The sequence below is a fragment of the Aulonocara stuartgranti genome, assembly GCF_965226115.1.
Source record: "Aulonocara stuartgranti genome assembly, chromosome: 9".
NCBI lineage: Eukaryota > Metazoa > Chordata > Actinopteri > Cichliformes > Cichlidae > Aulonocara > Aulonocara stuartgranti.
Window position 1 is genome coordinate 13,581,940 of NC_138960.1, and position 20,262 is coordinate 13,602,201.

The 20,262-nt window shown below is 42.4% G+C and overlaps 2 protein-coding genes across 14 annotated transcripts in view; both read left to right on the forward strand.

Annotated features, from left to right (window-relative positions):
- On the forward strand, positions 1-11,412 carry LOC309714735 (la-related protein 4B-like). Of its 9 annotated transcripts, none has more exons than XM_082547392.1 (16): positions 2-775; positions 1,633-1,722; positions 4,301-4,438; positions 4,539-4,661; positions 5,686-5,734; positions 5,997-6,133; positions 6,421-6,524; positions 6,697-6,807; positions 7,021-7,290; positions 7,494-7,573; positions 7,650-7,850; positions 8,797-8,866; positions 8,938-9,033; positions 9,529-9,602; positions 9,813-9,882; positions 10,488-11,412. In XM_082547392.1, exons 3-16 carry the CDS (start codon positions 4,342-4,344, stop codon positions 10,506-10,508), a joined length of 1,503 nt encoding a protein of 500 aa, XP_082403518.1. In that variant the 5' UTR covers positions 2-775; positions 1,633-1,722; positions 4,301-4,341; the 3' UTR covers positions 10,509-11,412. The 9 variants fall into 9 exon arrangements, with proteins under 9 accessions (XP_082403526.1, XP_082403518.1, XP_082403522.1 ...); XM_082547396.1 differs by having other exon boundaries at positions 1,633-1,715; XM_082547394.1 differs by lacking the exon at positions 2-775 and adding an exon at positions 785-1,049.
- A 1,260-nt stretch (positions 11,413-12,672) lies between these two features.
- Positions 12,673-20,262, forward strand: part of LOC309714052 (disco-interacting protein 2 homolog C-like) — a 79,139-nt gene continuing 71,549 nt past the window's right edge. For 2 of the 5 annotated variants that reach the window (XM_082546119.1, XM_082546122.1), the window contains exon 1: positions 12,674-13,157. In XM_082546119.1, the coding sequence (XP_082402245.1) occupies positions 13,079-13,157 (79 nt within the window). In that variant the 5' untranslated portion in view covers positions 12,674-13,078. Of the gene's footprint in view, positions 13,158-20,262 lie in introns of all 5 variants that reach the window. The other 3 variants (XM_082546120.1, XM_082546121.1, XM_082546123.1) reach the window with 3 other exon arrangements.

Genomic DNA, 20,262 nt, shown 5'->3' on the forward strand with positions numbered 1-20,262 from the left:
AGATGAACAAGAGCAGGTGAGACACACATGTTAGTCAAATGGTCGTTTGCCAAAAGTATCACCGTATCATAGGTACTCATGTATCTCGTACCTAGTGTTTCTTTTTAGGTTTGCTATTTTTCAAATTCTATATTTATTAAGTTATGCAGGCTTGTTTGCACAACAAGGCCAAAATAATTATATAAACTTTTCTCAATCTAAATATTGTACTTTGGTAGATTTAAAAAAATAAGTGTAGTGCAGGTCTATGATGATTTTTAGTGCTACTATCATCTAGTTCTGATTCTGGTTCTGTCTTGGTTAAGTCCTCAGTAGTCCTGATTTTGAACTGTTGTAGTCCTGTTTTAATTCTGGATCAGTTCTGGGTCTGGTTGAATTGGGGTTTAGTCCCTGTGTCTTGATACAGCCCCGACTTCGTTCTGTCTTGCTGCTTAATTAAAAAACTAGTTTAAGGTGTCCTGCATGTGTGATATATATATTTCCCTATATGAAGTCATTCTTTTTTGAACAAAACTCAAAACAGAGCCTATTAATCTTTCAGTCATTTCTAACCCCACCCCCCCAAAAAAAAAAAAAATCCCACATGCATACTACCCTTTAGGGCTAAGCCCCGGGTGTTTCAAATGTCTGGCTCCGCCTCTGGCGCCCACACAAACGCAAAGCAGGAGACGAAGCATCGCTGAATATGTTTCCAAACCAACTTCATTCTAAGACAAAGACTAGAAAATATGGTGAAGCATATCTTCCCTTTGGCTTCACCTGCACAAGTGCTGAGGTAGGTCTCCCCTGCAGAATTGGTTTTCCCTGCATCAGGAGCAGCGCTGGGCTCTTCAAATCACGGACAAACAGGATCCCACATTCTTGATTTTTAGTTCACAAACACTTGTTGTAATGACTAACTACTCCTGACATTTTGGAGATGGTAGCTCTTTATACAGTAAAGTTACAGCGGGATACATATAATATCAGGCTGATCCTGCCAGACATTTCGGTGTTTCAAAACGCCGTTTACGTGTGGACGAAACAGCTGCGTTTTCAGAAATACCCGTGTAGGTGCAGACGTAGCGTAAAAGAGTTAGTAGATTATTTTCTTACTGCCTGTAATTTATTGCAGATTACTTGTATTTGCTTAATTGTTTACTAAATGTTTGAGGTGTGAAATAAACCGCAATGGAGCAAAATATGGGCGTGTGTGGTTGGAGGGTGCGTGCGTGTGCGTGCGCGCGCGCGCGGGGGGGACATTTTTCTTGTAAAACAAAGGGGGCACAGCAAAGAAAGTTTGGGAACCACTGGCCTAACCCAAATTTTATTAAGATAATATCTCTAAATATCAACTTAGCTTTGCTTTGCAATTTTTTAAACTTTATTTCATTTTTTCATTTATTTAGTTTTTGTCAATAGTTTAAATATATATTTTATCATTTTTTACAATATCGAAATATGACAACATACTATTATGAATAGGCATTATCATAATTTATATATTCATATTCAGACGGATATTTAACAGTGGTTACTTTTCACAATTGCATAAACATTTGGTGAGAGTATTACAAACATTTATTTTTTATACAGGAGTTAAAGTGAGTTTATTGGAGGGAATAAAAGTTTTTTTTTTTTTCATTTTGTAAGCACGGTTTCCATGGCAGCCGCAAAGTTCACGGAGCAAAATAACTTAAACCTGCGGAAGAAACTCCACCGGGAGCAGAGCAGAGGTAACGGGTGAGTTTCTGTCTCACATGATGAAAACACCTCAGAGACGGTGAGCTTATTTGTGTACAAGCTAAGCTCCAGCAGTGTGACATTAACGAGGTTAAATGTATATTTCATCGTTTTTATATCGAAATATGACTACATAGTATTATGAATCTGCATTATTATATGTTATATATTTATATTCAGATGGATATTTAAGAGTGGCTACATTTCACAAATGCATAAACATTTGATGAGAGTATTAAAAACATATTTATTTCATGTCATACTGGCCGTTAGCACCGTAAACGTTAAAGTTAGCTTCACGGACGTTAACAGTGGTTAACAGTTCTTAACGTCCACGGTTCGTGTTAAACGGATGAGGCTCTGATCCCTGCAGAGGTGTGTGTCTTTAAAGGCCGGTGTGGTCAGTTTCACTCCGCCCATCGAGGCTGATTTGAGGCCGGAGCGCAGAGACGTAACATCAACACGCCCAACTCAGAGACTTTGAGTTATTTTTTAGATCAAGGTTTATCGCTAAGGTTCATGTTCAAAGTGCTGCTTTTTATTAACGTGTTTTTCGAAAGTGCTAAAAACACGTTTTAATTCAGCCAGAGCCCCTTTTCCTGGACCTTTTATGAGTTTTGGGATTTTTCTTTTATTGAGGCAGTGAGTATTAAATATGTGTGGGGATGTTGGTGAAATGATGAGGCACCGTGCACAAAAACACGTATCTGGGGATATGATCTACTTTGTATTGCCTTCTTCATTTGACACCGTGTAAGCAGAGATGTTGTTTTCTAATCAAACTGTGATATGCATGTTGTGTCTAAGTGGTATTTTGCTCTGTTTTTGTTAGCATGAGCTCAAAGATGGGGTTTACATGGGACAGGACGGTTTTAATTATTTCAATGTTTTAACTAGTGATTGTTTATGTATCTTCCCCAAATTGCAGATCCTGATTTATTTCTATTTACAAAAGAAATGTCTGGAAATTTCAGTCTTTTTTTAATTTAAAAGTTCAAAAATTGCCTCAGAATTTAGCGTGTGGAGGAAAAATAAGTCGAATTTGCCTTAAAATCTCTAGAAAATTATTTGATATATGAAGCCAAAATTTCACAGCAATCATTTTATACATGACCAGGTTTTAAACCATAAACTTTTCAGGGACATCAGAGGTGGCTGAGCAGAAAAGGTTGTGAAAATGTGATGATTTGAGATGTAATGACCCTCATCAGTTCAGGTGTATTTATACAGCACCAGCTGAGCAGTCGCCCTGAGGTGCAACAACAATATTCATTTGGGTCTTTATCTTTATACCCAATTAAGCAACCCACTTATGAGCGATCACTTTTCACTTTGGCGGGAAGGAAGAACTCGGGGAGTGGCAGTGGTCTCCCATGACAAAGTGGAGGTTGTGGGGAAGGGGAAAAAAGGGGGAGCATAGGGAGGCAGGACAACGCACACTATGGGGGAAAGAGGACGAAGAAAAATGAAGAAAACTCAGAACCACTGAGATTTCATTTTCAGGGCGCGTAGATTATTTTTTCTCTACACTATTAGAAATAATTACAGTAGAAGAAGAAGACAGACTCACCCATTTTTAAAGGTTTTCATTATTAAGTCATCCTGAGATCAGTGGTTTCAGTTGGCTGTGGACAACCACACACAGCAGCAAAGAGGACTACACCTTGGCTACCTTAGACCCCAATCAGATCGATGTTTATGCTTCAACTTCATCTTACGAGATCCACTTCCTCGGTCATGAACCTGCTGCTGCACCTGAGGAGGTAGAGAAGGAAAGAGGTATAAGTGATGGTCTCTAAACTGCTGGGAGACGATGCAGACTCCTTCATCTGTCTTCTCTGCCCCCACTCCTGGATCGAACTGGGTCTGGAGGTGAACTGGAAGGCTGAGCTCAGAGGGCGTATGAGGCCGAGCCTGGGCAGGGTGAGAGCAGGAAGTGTATCGACACAGCAAATCCCAGAATCTGTCTCAGAGCTCCAATCCTCTATGGCTCTGCTGGGAGCTTATCCCTACAGCACAGTGATGCCTCAGGGGACCTGCATGTGGGACTGGCACACAGATTGCATTCAGTCTGTACGTGTTCACTCAGTATGCCGACTGACTGGGCTGAGCGATAACATTCACATGCTAAATGTTTGAAGAAAAAGCCTGTAAGAACAGGATTTGGTTCATGTGTCGTGGTTTCATTCAGATACAGGCAAAAATTGAGCTACCTACAACTGGAAGCAGCCATTGTGCATTAAAAAGTTACATAACATGTTACTGTTCATACAAGTGTCCTTGATGCATAAGCACAGTCTGACTGAACGGTGAGGTACATAAACTTCTGTTAATGCTTTGATATCACAGGATCACAATTAGTAGAAACATTTGAGTTTCTACTAAGTGGATACAAGGTTAACATTTGAGCTACATTTCTTTTTGGCTTCATGGATTTTGTTGATCTTTGTTACACCTCTGAACCAACACAACAATTATTCTCTGCCATCTTCTCTGTGGTTCAAATAACAAAGGTGTTGTATTTGTAGGTTTTAATAGGCTCATAAATATGGTGCACATTTATGCATTTTTATTATAGCAACCTGCCACCGCTCCAGGCCTCAACAATAATCCTGAAATATGGACCACAACAATTTTTACCTGAGCTACCCTGACTCCGCCTACCAGCAGGTTCAGCAGCCATGGCTGGTCCATGACAATCTGACCCTTCAGGAAGGTAGGCTAGATCTGCTTGTTTTCCATACACAAGCATTTTATTGGCTGCTGGATATTGTTGGGTTACTATTTATTATTTGGTTATTTGTGTTCTTTTTAAGGATATATACCAGTGTTTCAGCAGGAGAACATGGTCCTGGGTGATCCTAACGCACTGGAATATCAGACACTGAGAGCCGACACTCACATATTTAACGGAGAGTCCTGTGACCCACCTGTGACAGGTACAAAGCTGAATTAAGTTTCTCTTTGAAGTCCATCCAGCTGTGTTTTTAAAATCCGGTATTTCTCACACACACGTTGGCTTTACTTGGGCTGCGAGCTACGTTGAGGCAAAATGTGTTTAAAAAGAGACAATTTGATTCAAAGCTCCCTTTATTCTGAAATTTCTCAATTTCCTGACCAATTGGCTCATTGGGCGTGTTGCTGTGGCACGGTGGTTAGCACTGTTGCCGCACATCAAGAAGGTCCTGAGTTCAATTCCCCCATCAGGTCTTTCTGTGTGGAGTTTGCATGTTCTTCCCGTGTTTGCGTGGGTTCCCTCTGGGTACTCTGGCTTCCTCCCACAGTCCAAAGACATGCAGCTTGTCTCTGTGTTAGCCCTGCGACAGACTGGTGACCTGTCCAGGGTGTACCCCGCCTCTCGCCCTATGACAGCTGGGATAGGCTCCAGCGCCCCTGCGACCCTGAAAAGGATAAGCGAATGGCGTGTTACTGTTGTGGTGGAATCATTTAGCTACTCCTCCAGAGGGGATCTCCTCTGGTCAGGCAGACCCCCAACAACTGGAAACATTATGTCCTCGTTCTGCTCTTGAGATTATCACCACCTGCAGGTGGAGAACTAGATCGTGTGCTGCTATGCTGAGCTAATGGAGGCACAGTCACAGCATGAGAGACTCACTGGAATAGGAGTTTAGTTGTCACACAGTATGTACATTTAAATACAAAAACAGGAGTTAATCATCTAAAAGCATTGTTCCTTTAAAAAGCGTCCTTTTGCGACACACAGGCACACAGATCAAGGGTGATCTAACTGAGGGGTTAAAAGTTAAGAATAAACAGCATTAAATATACAGTGACCTATTTAAAGGTTAAAGAACTGAACCAAACAATTCTTGCTGCCTGTTGCTTTTACCAGCATCAGTTCAGTCAGTCGAATCGAAGTCTGTGGGAAACACTGAAATTCATCTTAACAAAATCTCTCAAATTCAAAGTGACAAATGGGACCAATGACTTCTGTGATTTCAGATGAGATCAGACAAGAGCTGAGGACCGTTTTGGAGTCCTACCTGAACAGGTATTAGCTTTGCACACATACCCCCTATTTTACAGATCCACTACTTGTAGTTGGTACAAACTAAAAGACATATGGTTTAGTATTTTTGCTGTGGTTGTAGTTTAGTTTGACCCGTTTATAAGTGCACTTATATGTAAACCTAAATACCCGAGTGGGACATTTAAATTTCTTTAATCTGACAATATATGCACTATGATCTTTGGTAACCCCTCCATCGCCAGCATGTATCAGTGTTCTCAGCAGTTCTTCCGTCCCTCCTCAGAGAGCACCTCAGCAATGACCTGTTTCTCAAGACTCAGATGGACAGCAACCAGTATGTTTCCATCTCTGCTCTGGCCTGCCTCGACCAGATCAGGAATCTCACCACAGACCTGGACCTCATCTCCGATATTCTCAGATGTCAGTGTTTGTTTCTGTGGGTATAGGTGGAGGCAGAGTAACAGTTTGTGTCAGTTTTGAGTTATAATATTTAATGTACATGGATCAGACTTTATTTCCTTTGCTACAAAACCACGGGATCGTGATAGGGATTAGTGAAGAGGAACGTTTTTTTGTTTTTGCGTTCAAAAACTAAATCGGGTATTCTGACGATGCACATTAGAAGGAACTGTTCTAGTGTAGAGATGAGAGTGATGAACGTGGTTTATTGTTGTCCTGAAACACACTCTGCTGCTGTTCTCCCACAGCCATGCCGCTGGTCCAGTTTTCCCCGTGCGGACAGAAAGTCCGGCCCAGACCTAGCCGGTGCGTTTTAATCCTGAGGGAGATTCCTAACACCACACCTCAAGCGGTGAGACTGCACAAAATACCCCAACGCAACCAAAATCCTCAGTTTTAGTTCAGGTGTTGTTCTTACATGTACCTGCACGTGCGGGGATAGAGACGTGTGTTGTTATTTAAAGGAGTTTTAAAGGTAAATTGTGTATGTTGGCAGCGTTTTTGATATTGCTGTTGCTGTGCAGGAGGTGGAAGCTCTCTTTGAAGGGGAGAACCTGCCTAAGTTCAAGACCTGTGAGTTTGTGAGCAACGATAACTGGTTCATCACCTTCAAATCAGAAGCCGATGCAGAACAGGTAGAAAAGGGCCGGTCGAGGAGAGAAGTAAATTAGCTGCTGCTTTTTTTTGGGCACATTTTTTTGGCTAATGCCATTTAGGTTTGTTATACAGTCAATATCTACAAATATGACTACCTGAGAGCAGTCCTGTTAAAAAGTGCTCCTGTTAGCCTTCTTTGTTAGGAGATCTGATAATACAATAACTGAAATAATCGGAGTCCATGTTTTCAGACCTACAAGTACCTCAGAGAACAGGTTCGAGTGTTTAAGGGAAAACCCATCATGGTGAGGATAAAGGCCGAAACAACAGCAGCCATTGCTTTGGCTCCCACTCAAAGCTTCCGACACCCCCAGCCGGACCAGTGCAACAGCTATTATGGCTTCTACTCCTCCGCTACCACCTACCAGCAGTCCTGCCAGACCCACGTGTCCACACAACAGCTAAACGAAGTCCTCGGTGAGGTGTGGGCTGCTGCATCTGGATACCAATACTGGGCCGAAGTGAGTTTGTTAAAGATGAATTTGTGCCTGGAAAATGTATTTATGACACTTAATTTTATTATCAGTGTTAAACAGATTAGCATTTTTGTTTTTGTTCATTTCCTGTGATTTGTGGATGTCGTTAGTGTTAACGTGTTGTTTAATGTGTGTGAGGAGCTCTCTGGCTCCTCCTCTGATTAAGTGGTTGTTGTTTTCATCATTAGCCTCCTCTACTGATGAACCACTTCGTGGATGACTCCACAGCAGCTTCTGCTTTCAAACCGTACCACCCACACAGCCACAGGTAGCTCCTTTTTATCCTCTTATGTCATGACACTTTATGATGTCATCAGTGTGAAGACTATTGTTTGTTTCTTCAGGAGAGGCTCGAGATGGTCAAACTGTGACCGTTGGCAGTCCCAGCAGCCTGCCTCCTCGCACTCATCTGAGCAGCCATCTGATCGTTTCTCTTCTCCCACATGGCCCGGTCAAGGACGGTCACGCGGAAAGGTGCGCCTTCCGAGTAGAGGCGGAGGAAAGGAGCCCAACAAGCAGGTCACGTCTCCCACTGAGCAGGGAAGGTAACAAAAGATCAGTCCAGGTTTCAGATCTCTCTTTTTTTATTCTCTATTATTCTCAAGTCCTGCTATGCCCAGTTCATTAGTATAGTTCATGTAGTGAAGATAGGATATGACATAAGGGCATGTTTTCTTTATACTCTTACTGTTCATTGAGTTCAGAGACGGGGTTAAAATGGTAACCTCTTCCTTCTGGTTCATTTCACACTAATATGAAGTCAGATGGAGCGGTAACTCATCGGACAGTTTTGGCACTGTTATCATGAAACCCCGCAGCTAAAAATAAACTCAGTCATGCTCCACTTTACTCCCCCTAATGTCCTTACTTTCTTTTCACAATAGGGTCGAGACACTGTCCACGAAAAGTTGTGTTTAACAGATAGAAAAAACAGCAAACAAATAGATGTGTATTCTCTGTATGATATTAATAAACCAGGTCTTAACCTTTGGAAAATGTACTTTGAAGGGCTCAGAAAACACAAGAGAAACCTAAGAAGTTCTCTCTTTGAGTGCCCTGTCTCTTTTATAACGTCTCTGCCATAATCAGCTCGTTTTGAGCAGACACAATCGCGCACACATTCAGCAAGTGTGTTATCGTCTCCTCTTTTCAAAACAGTAACTCACTGACTGCCTGTATCAGACATGTTCAGGGGAATTAAAATCCAGATTAAGCCAAGAATTATGCGTATGGCATGAACCTGACCTGGAAGGGTGGAGGTTTGACAACAGTAGCTTCAAAGATAACAAACTGTAAGCAATAAAAAAATAGAGCAGCAAAGACGAGTTACAGCCACAGTAGGCTAAAAAGACTCTATTTAAACGTCGTCATCATCAGGTTCTCAGACTATAGGCAGACCCCTGTCTGTCACATTTTTTACACTTGTAGGACGCTTGTTCTTTAATAAAGTTATAAAACAGATGTTCGTCAGAGCTCTGTTTTTCCCTGAAGGAGAGGAAACTTCAACCAGAGGAGGAGAGCGACCGCAAGGTCCTGGGAGCGACCCACTCGAAGCAGACAGGTAAGTCACCACTGAGCGTTGTGTATGTGCACTTTGTTCAGAAAGCGTACTGACCATTTCTGTTTGTGTAGAATTCACAGAGTCAGTCCCCTCCTCGTCAGCCGTCTCCCCATTTTGAGCTCACAATGTTGAACTTCCCTCTTCTTCCTCCTCCAGCCTCTACCATGGCAAGTCTTCCTCCAGCTAACAGTAACACCAAGGCAACCAGGTCCCTCTGTATTACACACACACACACACACTGCTCACCTGGGCTCATGGCCGTCAGAGCAACTGAGGCTCTGTTCACTGTCAAACTCCAGCCATACTGACCATATGTGGACAAAGACACAGTGTCTGTAACTGTGATGTTGTCTGTTAACGTGTAATCTGACCTTCTTGTTCTTTAATGTAGCCTTTGGTTTGCACCTTGGCTGTAGTTTGACAGTTACACACCTGCCTCCTCAAAGATGTTCTTGATGTTTAGATGTTGTTGTTTGTCTCAACCATGGATCGCTTTAGTCGTCTTCTGTGGTCTATCAGGCTCGTTCATGTTGTGTCGGTCAGTGCATTCATTCTTTATAAGAATGAAGCAGATTATCTCGATTGTCACATTATGTACTTAAAGCACATGAATGAACATGAAGTGCTGAATAAACAGTGTTTTGTTTTTCTTTTTTTCACAGAGTGAATTACAAAGCAGCAGCTCCTGCGCCTCAGAGGCAGCGCCTTCACAGCAGCCTCAGCTGGTCTCAGAGCAGTGAGTATCTCTGACACAGCAGCTGCACGCTCTGTGTTCTGTTTTCACATGTAAGGTGTCTATACCGCTCACTGTTACAGTTGATATGATTAACAGTCTATGGCTCAGGCTTCTACAGTTATTTCACTTTGGCTCATGAGATATCTGAAAAGTAGAGAAGCAGCGGTTTTCCAGCCGTCTGTGCTGAGATAGTTGTGTTTGTGTTTGCAGGGCTGCGAATGAAGCCTCAGAGATGACCACTGAAGAGAAACCAGTTCAGCACACACAGGAACCAGTAACTGTGAGACTGCTTTTCAACGTCTTTGTGGTGTTAAAATTCATTTTCTTAACTGAATTACTATTTCACTACATAACTTTTATCTATACTACAGTATTGGAATCTTTTTATTTCAATTAAAGAATGAAGGAATTGGCGCAGACTTGCTTCTGCATCATTCCAGCATGTCCGCTTTAAATGCTGTTCTGCACCCACATCTGTTAGGTTCACCTACCAAACACTTGGAAGGAAACAGGAAGCCAATTTTTTTTTTTTTTTTTGATAGCTGGTGTTTGGTAATTCTAAACTGTACGTTAAAAGCTATAAATCACAAAAAGGGGGTTGATGGCAACAAAAGATAAAAATACAACAAATGAACTTTTGTAAAGGAAGTTAAAAAAAATCAAAAGTAGCACAGGTGCAGAGTGTTAGAGTCATATTTCATTTTATTTTTTTAATTTAACCTTTACTTAACTAGGAAGATCCCATTGAGATTAAAAACGTCTTTTTCAAGGGAGACCTGCCCAAGATAGGCAGCAGCAAGTGTCTCACAGTTACAAAAATGACTCAAACACATGTTGTAAAGGTGTAATAGTGAGTTTGACCCCATCTTTACTCTGTTTGGCCAGGAGTCCAGGAAACTGACCTAAGCTGAGGTCTGCAAGAGAGGCTTATGCAGTAAGTCGGGTCCTGCCTTCACAGAACTGGGGTGATGCACCAGAGCCAGCACAGTGGAAACGCTGATGAAATGAGATTATATATACTACACTGAGTAACACATTTAACCTTTAAATCGCCTTAATCCAGGTCTGGATGTTTGGCGTGGGCAGAGGGCTCCGACTGTTTGGCAAAACCAACTTTTCAGTTTTTTAGACGGGAAGATCTGTAAAGTTTGATCTGCTACTTTCATTTCTGTTTTATTTCTTGCTTTGTAGTTTAGGTCTGTTTGTTGAGAGTGAGCTTCCATTTTGTTGATTTCTTCTTGCTTTCCTGATGCATCGCCAATTATTTTCATCCTGTTTGTGTGTGTTACATGTTTTCTTAGTTGTACAGGACGTTCCGCCATGATTGTGAACTTATTTTAGTGCTGTTGTTTTATTTCTCCACCCATACATCTGTGTTATCTATGACTGCTGTGGACACACATGAAGCCTTTTCCATTAATATCATTGCTGATCAGCTGTATTATTTCCATTTTTAGATACCAGAGAGCTGCAAGGGCCAGTGTGTTTAATGGGATCTGATTTGATCTTTCTAGTTCTGGGATTAAATTGATCAAAAGCATGTTTCCCTTACTTCAGAAAAGTTTTATTTATTTTAAACAGGAGTGCATTTCTTCCCTTTTGGCTGGGTGGGTACTTACTGTGTGTCTAGAAACAACATTGTTTCAGCACTTGAACTGTATGTGAGAACTTGAATTTGATTGTAATGAAGCCATTTTTCTTTTCTTTGAAATATAAAGTTTTAAATGTTAAACAGATGTCATGGAGACAGAGTGGGCACGGTTGTGGAAAGTTATTTTGTACAGACTGTACACATTGAACAACTATTAAAGAAGTGCCTTTGAAGTTAAGTTTGTGTATGTATTTATTCTGCTCTATCCGATCACCCTCTCCATGATTAACATTTAAATATAGTCGGCACCCTTTACGTTAGTTCCTTCTTTGGACCAGCAGATGGCAGAAGAGTAACATCACAACACTCATTACTCCATTATCTGGCACCACCACTTGTTTACAATGAGGATGATTTGATTCTCAGAAGGCTATAGGCCTAATGAATGAGATGAAGAATACTAATGAAACACACAGCATTCTGCAGACAAATTGATGCTCAGTTATGTGTCACAGGCACATTATGCTCATTCAATCATACTGTGCTTAATTGAAGGGCGCTTGACCTTTAATATTAATGATATTATTCTGCTGAGGCTCAGTTTTCACACACAAACATGGAATATAGAACAGCCACATTAAAAGTAATGGCTAATGAGAGAAGGAGAAGAAAAGCTGTGCTAAACTGGAAAAAAAATCACTACCCAAAATGCAGACAGCGGTTTGACTTAAAACTTAACAAACATGACTAATAAATCTGCACTTTTAGAATGTAAGCTATGCAGTTTGATCAGGCAGCGCTTCCTTAGTTATTCAAAGTTATTCAACTTTTGTTTCCCAACAGAAAACTGTTTTAGAAATCTACGATGTAGTTTCTAATAATTTTAAATTCATTAATTTAAAAAGTGAGTAATAAAAATAAAGTTGGCACTGAAACTTGATATGCCACAAATTTTTTATTGTAGAGTTTCAGCTCTACAATTTTTTCCCTCAAAACTTTGAGTGTTGTTGGGGTCTTTGAATTGTTTCTAGGAACCAAACAACTTTCATAATATTAAGGTAAACAAAATTTGCATCGCAAAAGACAAGCAGAACAGGCACAAAGTATTTCTAGGTGGTAGAGTAAACTTTTCTTGAGTGCTTTTTTGTGTATCCTAATTTTAAACCATTTAAATGAAAGAAAATATAGGTTACGCTTGAATGTTATGTTTTTTTGCAAGAAATCTACAAATAAAAAAATTGCAGTTTTTATTTTAAAGGGTTCAAAATGAATACAAGTGAAATAATTACCTAATGTTCCTAATGTGAAAGAAAAAAAACATTTGAACTTATAAATAGTAATAGATTAAATAATCATACAATTTTTATTTATGTGTAATTAAACCAGGAGTTTATTTATTTATGTATTTATTGTGCCACTTTTGGGCTCCCATACAGGTTCATTTGGGCGTTGTAGGTGTGGTTGGTTGATGCGCCCCCTGCCGGTGATGAGCGGAGCTCCCTCCCTTTTCCCTCCTTCCTCCGTAGAGTCACGTGACACCAGCGGCAAGAAGCTGCAAACGGCTCTGAGACCGGGGCTGCGCGAGCCTCATCATCATCATCATCACCGCCACAACCGCCGCAACGACAGCATAGAGAGCCGACCGAAACCGGGGTCTTTACCGATTCAAGGAGCGGGCGTCATGGCGGGCCCCCGTTAAACCAAGAGCCACATTTATCCTCTTTGTTCTCGCAGTCTTCACGCGCCTCCGCCGAGGAGGGGCCGCCAGGAGAAGCTCTCCTTTTCCGAGCGGAGGAGAAGGAGGAGGAGGCAGGAGGAGATACAGCAGCGGCGGCAGCGGAGGTAACAGTCGAACCGGGGACGTGCTTAATACGGTACGAGCCGAATGGCGGACCGCGAGGCGTCGCCGATACCGCTGGAGATCCGAGCTCGGCTGGCGGAGCTGGAGCTGGAGCTGTCAGAGGGTAAGAAATGGATCAAAAAAACACGAGGGGTGCGAGGGAGAAAAGCCTCCCCTCTCCTCCCCCTCCTACTTCTCTTCCTCCTCCTCTTCCTCTTTTCTCTCGTTATCACGTTATCTCATCACCATCACCATCCACACCGGGAGCCCGTACCTACTAACGGAATCTAACCGTTCATTCCTGCGGCCCCGTCCTCCACCTCCTCCTCGTCCCCTCCCGCTCCTCCCATCCAGATGTTTGTCAGTCAGGGGACCGGCCTGAGCAGCTCTGTGTGGCCGGGGGAGGATGAGGGCTGAGCGGGAGCAGGCTGCGGGATTCTCCCGCTGCTCTTTGTCTCAGCTGCGGAGGAAACACACACACACATACACACACACCCGACACGGCCTGTTCGCCCGTTTTGGGTCCGAAAATCGAGCCATTGTTTGACCTTGAGATGTTGACACAGTCAGCCGAGCCTACCTGTGTATGTGTGTGTGTGTGTGTGTGTGTGTGTACGTGTGTGTGTGTGTGTTTAATAATAGCATTGCGATGCAACGCTGCGTGACAGCGCAGCACAGAGGGGGGCAGCTTGGCTTTTGATGCCCGTGATCGCAGACTCCTGCTTGCATCCCTGCCTCGCTCTCTCTGTTTTTTTTGGGCCTGAGGATGAGGAGGAATATTCTTCCCACCACCACCATCTTCTTTTCACACACACACACACACACACACACACACACACACACACACACACACACACACACACACACACATGCACACTCTCCTCTGTATGGGCCACTGAATCCCAATCACAACATCCCACCCAGTTGTTATCCCAGTGCCAGTGAGCATCTTATATAATGTGGAGGGCATATTTTATTTATACAGGCCTGAGAGGGTCTACATTGCACAGGGAGAGATCCTGGATACATGCTGAATGTGAGCCACCCTTTTTTGCCAACAATTTACTGCTTGTGTGCAGGTGTGCGTGTGTGTTATGCTGCCAAAATCTGATGTGTTGAAGGTGATGGAGATTGTGGTGTATATGTGTTTGAAAATGCTTTCACGTGTTCTCCGAGGATGATGAAGACTGAGTGTAAATTGTGGGGCGAGTGCCGAGTAATTAGTCCAGACAAGCAAGAATCTGCGGCTTTAATCTAAAAACATCGGCGCGTGCCTTTGAAATCCCCTGAAAGCAGTCAAACCTCGATGCATCAGACTGTCCCGTTTCTTTCTGATCAGCCTCATCATTCATAAAAGGCTTTATTTTCTCTCTGCAGTGACACACATGCACGCACACACACACATGCTGAGGTGAAAGTGTGGCAGCTGCAGGCCGACTGGAGCTCCTAATCCAGCCGAGAGTGTTTATCAGAGCAGAACCTGCTGCTGGCAGATGTTATTAATGATGGAAACGGCAGGACGACGAGGAAACGTCACGCCCAACGTCAGCCAGCCTGAAAACATTCAGGTGTGTGTGTGTGTGTGTGTGATGGAGGGTTGGTGGAGTTAGTGGTGGATCACAGCAGGTTGAAGGATGACAGGCCTCCTGATTGTGCGACGGACATGTCAGTGTGGGCCTGTCACGTGTACTGATCCAAACACGGGGTGAGAACAGTGTGTGTATATATGTGTGTGTGTGCGTTGGATCATTAAGGGATCGTGTTCCTGTGGTCATTACAAAACAGGAGCGCGGCGAGCAGCAGATGAGGCCGCTCAGATGGATGGCGTCTCTTCAAAGAGATTTTAAAAACTCCAATTTGTTAACATCATCTAATAGGAAACAATGCTTTGTGTTCTTGTTACTTGCATAAAAAGTGTAAAAAATGGACATAGCCACAGCGACGTCACCCACTGGTTTTGGAAGGCCTTGATTACTACCTTGTTGTTTTTTTAGATCCAAAAATGTCCACATTTGGAAGCTAGGGTGGAGCGTTAAGCTGTCAGCGTAACCACGGCCCATTAATAAACTGCACGGGTGAGAAAAGCAACACACTAACCAATTAGTTTCAAAGTAAGAAACAGTCCAGATAAAGTCCAAGTAGAGAAGCTTGAAACCTTATGTCTAAAATAATAGCCTGCCTACAACAAACAACAAGCATTATGTTGTTTTGTTTGTGGTACGTGAGTTGCTCTGCTTTGCTAAGAAGTGAAACAAGCCCTGGTCTTCTACGCTTTTCCGACTTTCCTACTGGAAATCACTAAATCCGACATCCAAAGTAACTGGAACGTGGCAGTAACCTTGGAGTTCTGAAATGAATGTTCTCAAACAGGAAGTGATTGAAACAAGTTGTTAGCCAGCTGGTTAATACTACAGTCCCACTCTTTGCATGAAACGCCTTTTGAAGGCCACTGGTGTCGGGTGTGGACATTAAATTTAGGGCCAAGACTTTGTCATAGTGAGTACCTCAGACCACACAGCAGCAGATTAAAAAGTTTGGCTTATTTGAAGTTTGCTGATTTTGTCTCAGGGACCATCAAGGTGAACTTTTACTGAGTGCAGTTAAACCCTCGTCCTACAGTTTCCCGGGCTAATGTGTTTTTATTATCCTAATCATAGTTCTGTAGCTACTCACCAGGTCGCACATTGTTACATGTGCTTCACTAATCCTCCAGACATCCTCAGTGTGTAGATTTTCGTGTCTGTTTACGACCTTTTACCTACAGCGGTGCTGTACGTTTTTGATTGTTTGAACCTTGTGAAGCAGCCGGGCTGTTTTCCATTTGAGTAAAAGGAATTTGGATTGTTTTACCTCTGGGTGGTGAGCCAGTGACTGTTTGCTTTTGGGAACTGATCGAGCATTTGGGCCCGGAAACAGATAATAGTGTCGCATGTACCAAGTGAATTTGGGGATGATGTAGTCCTGCTAGGTGGCATCTGTGTGTGAAGTGGTGTGGATGAGAATTAGCACCTCCAAATCTGAGGCCACAGTTCTCCAGCCAGAGAAGGGTGGATGCCCGCACCGTTTTGGGGATTAATCGCTTCTTCAGGATCTATTAATGCACATAACTAATCCACGGAAAGTGACATCACATCCGCTGGCACAAGCTACTCTTCGGTGTTGTTTCAGCAGTTTTTGTATCCTCGCGTTGTTGCTACAGTTTGAAAAGATGAAACTTTCTTTGCTTCCGGTTCTGACTTCTCCCCCACATACGAGATGTGGAGGTTTTATATGAGGGGCGACTCCTGTGTTTCAGGAGAATGCTGCAGGGAGCGTTCGCGCCTTCAGCACTAGTATGTTTCAGAGCTGTGGCAGCGTCACTGTTTGCGCACAAAGATCAATCAACATAGCGAACAAAAACGGTCCATCAAGTGGAGGAGTGAGTGCGGAGAGGGAGGTCTAAACACGTATGTTTTGACTGGCGCACCTGTGACTCAGATAAGGAGGTTCAGAAAAATAGATGAGTGGATTATGTGTTGTTTGTGAATAAGGGATTAATTAGTTTGCAAAAAAAACCCCTGAAAGTATCGATCGCCTTTATTGATCGCCAGCCTCAGTTGTTGTTAACTGATGTTTGAAAGGCTGATTTAAAGAACTCCATTTCATCTCTTGTACAGTCACTACATAAAAAACTTAAAGGGGTCCTATTATGCTTCATATTGAATTACCCCAACGAGGGACACTAAAGAGCATTACTAGTCTATTCTTAGTTTCTTAGGTAAGTACTGAGTTTTTAAAAAAAAATTTGTCTTGGCTCTGTATGATGTCATAGAGTGCGTTGTACCTAGAATGGTCATCTCAGGCACATAAGTGCCACCCAGCCTCCATTTACACTTGGCAGCCAATCAGGTGAAAGTTGCTTTGAGAGGAGGACAGTGGATGAGCTGAGGGGCTGCGTCACAGCCTGGTATAAGATACTTAAGGATTATTTAGACTTGTGAATAACGCAAACTACTCTAAGAATAAAATGTGATGCTGGAAATGAGCAGAATTGTTCTCCTTTAAGAAGCTAAAACATGCCGCAGATGATATTTGTCTGATTTGTGGCAGAGAGGTAAAGCAGGTATTCTGCCTCCTAATAAAGGTGTTTGAGGACGCCGTGCCTTTACAGTTATTGTGCAGCAATGAAAGTCAGGCTACAATTTCCTGCTGCATTTAGTGAGTATAGCTGCAGGATGAAACTTCAGTCTTCGTCTTTGAGGAGACGGTGCGGCGCTCCACCTGTTTATTAGATAAACACAGCAATCAGCTGAGCTCTGGTAGATAAGCCTCTCCCTCACTCCCTCACTTACTGTCGCCTAAATCGCATCATCTCTGCTGTATTGCTGTGACCTCTAGGCATTAAGGAGCCATTCTCAAGCGTTTTGCGTTTGCTCTTATGCAGAGTGACTTGCAGATGGGATGCAGCGAGCTGTCGGTGGATGATAGGAGCGTCAAAGGACGGCCGCGTTAACCGCAGAGCTCTCAAAGTCCAGCTCTCCTGCAGTCCCTGAACTAACTGTTAAAGTGCTGTAGAATGAAGCTGTGAATGTTTCTGGTGTGTTTAAGGACGTCTTGAGATCACGCTGTGAGCTGTGGGTCCAGTCTCAGGTGTTAAAAGTAAAACGCTTTGACCTGGAGAAACAAAATGAGGGGATGTCCACACACTCGTTCATGTTTAATCACCAGAGAGCTGCTCAGGTGTGAACCCAGCAGCAGCACATTTTCTTCCTCTTGCTAAATATTTCACATGGTATCAAAGCTTTTGTTCATTTTTTTCTTTTCTTTTTTGTATTGAATATTTATCAGGAGCTGGTGAGGGTGATTGTTGCGTTTCACTTCTAAATTCTTGCAGATTTGGGGGTTTTGTAAAATGCCATATTGCAGTTTTTTTTCTCATTAACAATGCAGGCCTAGATTCTGTGTGTGCATGAACACAACAACAACAACAACAGCGTGCATCTGTGGCCTGAAGCCGTACATTTCAGGTCAGTGTAGCCTTGTTGTTTTTTTGTATCTGCAGTGCCTCACGCGGCCTCTTTCCCAGGGATGTTGATGAATAATTAATGAGTATTTACACTATTATGTGTGATTAAGTTGATCAGGCTTGATGAATGAAGCACTGCTGTGGAGGAGAGTTTCCAATCAGGATGGGATGCAAAGTTCTTCTTATTGTACTCCATAGATTTAGGTGTTTATAGTTCCATCCAGAGTCCAGGGTCTGTCACAGAACTGACATATATAGACAGACAACCACATTCGCACCTACATACAATTTAAAATCAACAGCTAACCTAGTGTATAGGTAGTGTATGTGTTTGGATTGTGGGAGGAAGCCAGAGAGAACCCACGCAGGAACAGGGACAAGATGCAAGCTCCACACAGGAAGGCCCCAGCCAGCTGGTGGGTTTGAACCTGAGACACTCTTGCTGTGAAGCAACAGTGCCAGTGACCACACCAACATGTCACTCAGCATATAGTTGTTGTTTGAAATTTCAAAGCACTAGATTATGTAGCTTTTGAGACCAGAAGTAATGTTGTTCAAAAAAGCCCAAGAAACGTGTAGTAGGTTGCTTTGGGTGTCACAGTTAGAGGAGCACAAGTCCAACTTGGATATCTGCCAATCCTGATTATGGATCCAGCAGCAGTGATAAATTACTGATCTGTATTCCTCACTGTGAGGACACGATTGGAAATGATTCTTTATTGTTTAAAAGCAACACACTTGACTTAAATGTTGCTTTGCTAACTTTGACAAAAATCCCTTTAAGAATATAAATGTACTGGTTTTTGGTATTATTGCAATTCATAAGGGAAAACTGCTCTGCTGTTATTTGTGTAAGTTATTTACACTAGGCTCATTTCACTACATCCTATTCATCTTTTTCTGACATTTACAATTGGATATCTCCAAATAATTATTAAAGTCTAGTTTTTTTTCTTGATCGTTTAATAAAATCCTCTTGTATTATTATTATATTTCATGTAAATTAGGGTGGCAGAACCTGGCAGAGTTTTGTTGCCAGAATGCTCAAAGCAGATGCACTGCTCGATAGTGAAAAGTGCACTGACATGGAGATGTGTGAATTTAGTGAAAATGGGCTTGTTGTGCTCCTAAGCTCAGAAAATGCAGAAGTATTAATCTGTATTCATAACCTGTAATTATATATCAGCTTGTTGCAGATGCTGAACAAGATTCATTTGTTTTAATAATTAAACCACACACACACACACACACACACACACACACACACACACACACACACACACACACACACACACACACACCCACTGGTGTCTTGAGCTCTAAGTAATGACAAAGCAAATTTCATCTATACTGGTGAGTCCACATTTGCGTCAGATAAGTATTTAAATTTTGACCCCCCAAAAAACCGCAGTTGTGAAACTCCTCTTTGCTTTGGTATGATGTGACTGTAAAGTGGGACTTGAAATTTCATTAAAAATTCTTTTAAAAGTTGTAAATCTTAGTAGACATAAGCTGTTCTTTCCTAAAGATAAATTTTGTTATATCTGTGTATATGCAAAGTCCTGCTGACATATCTTTGGTAATATTTAAAAGTTGTTGGGTTTGTTTTACACGTTAGAGCCTAAATAGTAAATGATGAGAAAATGTCTTCAGGCATTTAATGTATTCAAGTTGAGTTGCAGTTCAGGTTTTACCCTTCTACACATCCAGTTGGTAAATCTCTTATTAGTGGTGTTTCAGCCACCCTATATTTGCCTCTGCCACTATAAGCTGCTTTGCAACCCACCCCCGCCCCAGGCCCTCCTTTCTAGCTGTGTCATTGCTCAGTTCTGTAATGATGAGTCTTGTAGTTGCTGCCTTGTTGCAGCCAGATATAAATAAGGGCAGGTGAAAATGACAGTCTTCTTGTGACTGCAGTCTGCAGGGTAAAACATCTTGATATCATCTGATGTAGTATGAAGCCTGGTAGAAAAGGGCAGCTTGACTCTCTGACATGGACGGGATTATTATAAGTCTCATGTATGACAGCATGAAACCCGCCTCAGCTGGGTTGACGTTTGTCTCGAAGCTTTGCTTGATGATTTCTAGCTTTTCAAATTGTTTCTGATTGATCTCTTCTCTAATTGGCTATCTGACCCTCTCTGCCCTACAACAGTCTGACTTCACTGTGCGTATTGATTATTGGGGATCTTATAGGTGGAGGAGAACATGAGGCATGCTACAG